A 6,107-nucleotide genomic window follows, 5' to 3' on the forward strand; every position below is an offset into this window, starting at 1 on the left:
TTACTAAATAAGTCTTTACTAAAATCCATTACTTTGTTAATAATATTGAACATGATATGCAAGTAATTTTTTTAATTTATCGTCTTAATTGCAGTAAGACGATAACCTTAAAAAAATGTCTAAAATATATTCAATTATTTGTCAAATTGCAAACTTAAGCAGCACTTTTTGTATTTTTAATAATCCACAAATAACAATAAAATATTCTTAAATATAAATTATGAAACCATAAAAAATTGAATACAACGCAAAAAACGATATTAAATGTTATAATTTTATAGTCAAATTTATTTAATAAAAACAAACTAGAATTACAATTAATTAAGTATAAATGAAAAAGTAACTTTTAAGTCTTCATATACATATAAACACATTTCATATTATAATGTTATATAACAATATAAAGTTTGTTTCTACAATCACGATGGAAGACGTGAGATAAACTCAGTCAAATATCATGAGATCTTACTAAACTTAACGACTGCAGTAAATTATAATTGCAATTATTTTGGTCCCACTTTAGGTAGAACCAAAAGTACTTCATGGAATGCACATTAACCTATTATATATTATCAGTAATTGCATTAAGTTTACATCTTCATAAAACATTTTTAGTTTAAATACAATTAAAGGACAAATATATGTTCCACTTTTACTATGAAGTTTTACAACTTCGTATATCATACTATTACTTTAAAAATGTACAAATAATTACTTAAAAATATTTTGTATTTCTGATATTATATCTTTTCTGCTTACTTTTGTACAATAAAAACGATTTATAAATTCCATTTCATTGAAAGTAAACTATATATGATTTAATTTTGTAAAGTTCAGTAAAATTTAGTGGAAGCGTTGATACTTAAGCACTCAATTTAAGATATTGTAACTTCCTGAGGATTGATGCATGAACAATAAAATGATGATATACTTTAGTTGAAAAGAACAAAATATTCCTGATACTACGATAATGATGTCGTATTATTATTGTACATAAATATGTAGTTATATGAACTCAGAATAATGTTATATAAAAATATGTACTGAGTTATTTTACTAATACATGTATATGATGGTGCATACGTTTTTGAGAAAAACTGGGTTTTATAATTACAGTTCGTCTTTCTCATCAAGATCTATATCACTAAGATCAATTTCTTCTTCCTGTGGAAGTTCGGCATCATTGCCATCCCACGGTGTAGTTTCAAGAATTTTGGGTAACTGAGCTCCTTTCAAAGGAGCTGTGCCTCCTCGTCCGTAACTTAAATCTCGTAAAAACTCGTATATACCATCATAAGAGAAACTACCCTTTAATAATGAGTATTTCATTTTCTTTATATTTACAGCTGCTAATGCTGGATAGCCGAAACCGCCAATTTCTAATGCTTCTTCAATATGTGGTTGAGCACCAGCTTCTGCCCAAACCCATCTATTAAAAAAATGTATATATATGTATATGCACATACTTTTTTGAAGTTTCAAATATGGTCTTTTTACTTATATACAAAATCCTAACTAGAATTTATACATACCCCCACATTTTTTGTTTATATTTTTCTCCGAGGTCATTTAATGTTTTTAAATATTGATTTCTACAATCTGACTGACAATCTAAGATATGTGGCAAAACAGATACAACGCATAACGGTTTGTCTTCACATGCTTCTCTTAAATTTTTTTCATTTACAATTTGAGCTACTTCTGGTGCTGGAACATTTTCTGCTAGCTTTTCTAGTACCCAATTTACTATGTCGCTACTTGTGCGACCGCCATCATATTCTTGTACAGAATCAAAGGATTTTTTACCAGGTGTAAAGTATTTGATAGTAGGATACCCTTTTATTTCATACTGACTAGCCTGTAATATTCACATTTTATTACACATACAGCAACTTAAAAATACGAATAGAATACAATTTTAAATAAGATTAGTTCTAAAACAAATTACTTACTTTAAGTGTATTTACAGTAGCATCAATAGCTCCCAATTTCACTTTCCCTTTAAGTTCTGTTGCTGCAGATGCCCAAATAGGAGCTAAATTTTTACAATGACCACACCATGGTGCATAAAACTCAACTAACCACATATCTTCTGAGTTCATTACTAATTTATCAAAATTATCATCTGTTAATTCAATCACATCCTTGGAATCTTTAGACTGTAATAATAATATGAATTTTTTAATTATTTTATTATTTATTCTCTTATTCTTATTATGTTTTATATGTCACTATATTTACCTTAGAATCTCCACCACCTCTTTTACCACCTAAAGCTCTACGTGCTTTTTGACTAGCTGCATTTAAAGCAGCCTCAACAATTCCAGCTGCAGTTCTTGGTCCAGTACAATCTTCTGGTTTATTATCAATGCCAAAGATTTTAATTGTTGGAAAACCTTGAATTCCATATCTTGATCCAAGAGATTTATGTTCATCAGCATTTACTGCACCAACTTTTACAATACCCTATGAAAATTTTGTATTACGTGCTTATAAAGAATCATACAGAGAATAAACATCATTTTAACTACAAAAACGAAAATTACCTTTAAGGCAGTTGCAGCTTTTTCATATTCAGGTGTTAATTGCTGACAATGTCCACACCATGGTGCAAAAAATTCCACAACCCAAATATTATCACTATTTAATACCAAATTATCAAAATTACTTGGTTTGAGATCTATAACATCTGAGTTTGAGGAGTACAAACAATGGGCTCCAGTAATCAACAGCAAGATACCTAAATGTAAAAAAATATGAAAAAAATCGAAGTGAATACAAATAAAATAAGATAAAATATTTCAATGTTCAAAAAAATGAGATAAAAGTAAATATTTAATGTAAAAATTAAAGAGGCAACATAACGGTATGCATCCGCCGGTAAAATTTAGTGATAAAAAATCATGATATAAATTATAGATATTGTTTTGTAAAACTTACCTAAAAATCCTTGCATGTTGCTTGGCAAAATAACGACGAACTTACAATTTCTTCTGAAAAATCATTCACCAAAAATCTTTTAAATTTAAGATTGAAATGTATACAACCTCTCCTTGTAAAGTTCAATCGTCCTGTTCGTTTCCCCACTCTTTATAACAAGGTATAACTTTTCGTGGATCGTTCTGATTGGTTGTCTATAATCAACAATCACACGTTACAGAGGAAATAACCTTAAGAAGACTGTCAGTCATTCTAGAATTATTTAAAATCTTGCAATGAGAATGACCGCTCCACTCTACAAACTAAGAAATTATTTTATATCATATGTAATGTGGAAAAAGAAATCGTTACAAATTTGATTTAAAGGTGAAATAGTTGGAAGAATTTCAAATACATATAGACGGAAGTCGTAGCAAATATATAATATGTGTCAAAAATCAAAATATGTAATTAACATATGATCAATAATTATACATTTATCATATGTTGGCTTTCATTTTGTGTATGATATCTATACACAATATAGTAAATTTATTGATAAAAAATAAATTCAAATATTTAATGCAAAATGATATTCTTAAACATACGTTAAATCTAGATTACTGATTTCTAATCTATAACTTTATGTTTAATGACATTAACCTTTTAATTAATAAATACACAGAAAATTTGTTTATTCCACTTCAAAATATAAATGTAACTTTATGATCAAAGAAAATCTTATAAATTTATAATTAAAGTTGATATAACTGTATTTATGCATTAGTGCATATTAATGCATTAATATTATTTTTTCTAATTCAAAGTTCGTTGTACACTTTTAAATTACACGATTTTATTAAACTCTATTTTATACGTAATATACATATATACAAATGCATGCATGAAGAGATAAAAGAAATGTAAAAATAAATGTGAAAACCAGCCAAATAACCACGCTATTCTATATTCCATAATTGGCGCCACTATTCAGTATGGCACAAGTACTTTACTTGTGATCATTGAAAGATAGACTCTGCAAAATATTTTTAACAATAAATTATCAGTTTAATTACATAAGTTTTAATAATTATACGAATTCTAGAAATTCTTTAAAAAATGTTGCAGAATAAATATAAAAATGTTACACATTGTATTTTTGATATGGATGGATTACTACTTAGTAAGTGATTTGTACTTTGTTCTATAAGTTATGAAGTGATATAATATTTATATGCACTATATTATTTGGTTAAAGATACTTAATATTTTACATAACAATTAGAAACGAATATTTTAACTTGTATTATTTTACGAAATTGTTGACTTTATCATTTATATACAAAAAATGAATTTGTAGATAAGTAAATATTTATTTATACGAATGTAGTAATTTTATTTTGTCTATGCACGTGTAGTAATGAGTAAAATCACAATGGCAATTGTTAACAAATATGAGGAATATATATTAAATACACAATGCATCTATATGAGTGGATTCTACTATCAATGAAAAGGTTAAAATAACACTCATCATGCGTGAGTTTGTATGTACTTTACATTTAATTTTTGGGAAGCTGTGTTAGAATTTTGTACATACATACTTGCAGACATGTATGAACAAATATAATTTCTGTTAATCATTCACAATTATTATAATTTTGAAACTATCTTCAACACAGTTTCTACAAATTGATGTTATGAATCATAGTTAAAATCATTGAATTAAATGAATTTTTTACAATATGTCAATTATATAAACAATCTTGTATTTAAATTTCAATAGATACTGAACAACTTTACTCACAAGCTTTTAATCGTGTTACAAATCGCTATGGGAAAGAATTTACATGGGACCATAAAGCAAAAATAATGGGTTTTAAAACTAAGGCTGTTGCACAAGTTGTAATTGAAATGTTATCTTTACCAATAACATCAGAAGAATTTGAAAATGAGGTAGTAAAAATATATCGAGAATTATTCCCATCTGCAAACCTTATGCCAGGTAATGAATTTATATATAGAATGTCTTACCTAAAATATGTTCTCATCAGCCACCAAAGTGTTCTCTATTAATCTGACAATATAAAAAACATTCTAAATGTATATTGAATGATTTTGAAGATCAAATACATTGTAATGGAAGCTTTCTTTCAGGGTCATTTATTTATTTTCCGTTTTTAGTATCAGAAATATTTTTTTATATAAAAATGTACATTTATTTCTGATAGATTGTCTTAAAACTTTCATAAACAAAATCTTTTCACCACTTGTAATATAATGACAAACTTCTTTATTGCCGTATACAATTGTTTTTTATTGTCACTGATGCTTGAACTCATAAAAAAAATGACAGCTTTACTTTGAAAAGAAAGTAATTTTAAATTTAGAACTCCAGAGTTATGTTACTCAGTGTTTGAATGCATATTAACATAAACTGTAAAGTACAAGATAAAATATGTATTCATATGTCATTAGATACATGCAAAATACTTTTCATATAGTCACAACTAGAATAAGTAATGAAATGGCTTACTTTAGATGAGATAGCACATATATTTAAGAAAAATAAAAACAATGATTTTAATAAAATAGATTTTATTATAAAAAAAAATATATGTCTATCTTTCAATATATTATTTCAAAACAGGTGCTGAACGATTATTGAGACATCTAAATCAAAATAATATTCCAATTGCACTAGCTACAAGTTCAAATAAAGAGAATTTTGAATTAAAAACTCAAAGATGGACACATGTATTTGATTTATTTGACCACAAAGTTCTTGGTGGTTCTGATCCTGATGTTGCTAATGGTAAACCAGCACCAGATATTTTTTTGGTTGCTGCAAAACGTTTTCTCAGTGTCTTGTGTTTGAAGATGCTCCAAATGGTGTAAAAGCTGCACTTAATGCTGGAATGCAAGTTGTCATGGTTCCAGATCCAATGTTACCAAAGCAATATATTGAAAATCCAACATTAATAATAAATAGTTTGGAAGAATTTCAGCCCGAACTGTTTGGTTTACCACCATATAACATATAATATATGTGGAATGCGACAGATATATAAATTAAATGTACACTAGTTTTCATAAAATGTATGATAATGAAAGTTTAAGAACAAAAAAAATTATAGATCAATATTCTAATTCTTAGATCAATTTTGAATTATTGATGGATATAAAGA

General features: G+C 26.8%; 3 protein-coding genes across 3 annotated transcripts in view; 1 reads left to right on the forward strand and 2 right to left on the reverse strand.

The window, feature by feature from the left end:
• Positions 1 to 981: 981 nt before the first annotated feature.
• LOC108572388 (protein disulfide-isomerase A6) lies at positions 982 to 3,075 on the reverse strand. Its single transcript, XM_017934622.1, has 6 exons — positions 2,941 to 3,075; positions 2,547 to 2,740; positions 2,242 to 2,466; positions 1,953 to 2,159; positions 1,533 to 1,858; positions 982 to 1,429 (listed from the first exon to the last, which is right to left on the reverse strand). Exons 1-6 carry the CDS (start codon positions 2,954 to 2,956, stop codon positions 1,111 to 1,113), a joined length of 1,287 nt encoding a protein of 428 aa, XP_017790111.1. The 5' UTR covers positions 2,957 to 3,075; the 3' UTR covers positions 982 to 1,110.
• Positions 3,076 to 4,027: 952 nt separating this feature from the next.
• LOC108572395 (pseudouridine-5'-phosphatase-like) lies at positions 4,028 to 5,977 on the forward strand. The gene is given in 4 exon segments (XM_017934630.1): positions 4,028 to 4,102; positions 4,706 to 4,924; positions 5,570 to 5,776; positions 5,779 to 5,977. Coding segments are annotated over 4 exon segments (675 nt in total). The 5' UTR covers positions 4,028 to 4,038; the 3' UTR covers positions 5,964 to 5,977.
• A 73-nt stretch (positions 5,978 to 6,050) lies between these two features.
• The window catches only part of LOC108572278 (DNA polymerase alpha catalytic subunit), a 6,770-nt gene continuing 6,713 nt past the window's right edge, over positions 6,051 to 6,107 (reverse strand). Inside the window, 1 exon segment of the mRNA XM_017934478.1 lies at positions 6,051 to 6,065. Coding sequence (XP_017789967.1) covers positions 6,051 to 6,065 — 15 coding nt within the window.

This window comes from Habropoda laboriosa, unplaced genomic scaffold, assembly GCF_001263275.1.
Source record: "Habropoda laboriosa isolate 0110345459 unplaced genomic scaffold, ASM126327v1 scaffold65, whole genome shotgun sequence".
NCBI classification, from domain to species: domain Eukaryota; kingdom Metazoa; phylum Arthropoda; class Insecta; order Hymenoptera; family Apidae; genus Habropoda; species Habropoda laboriosa.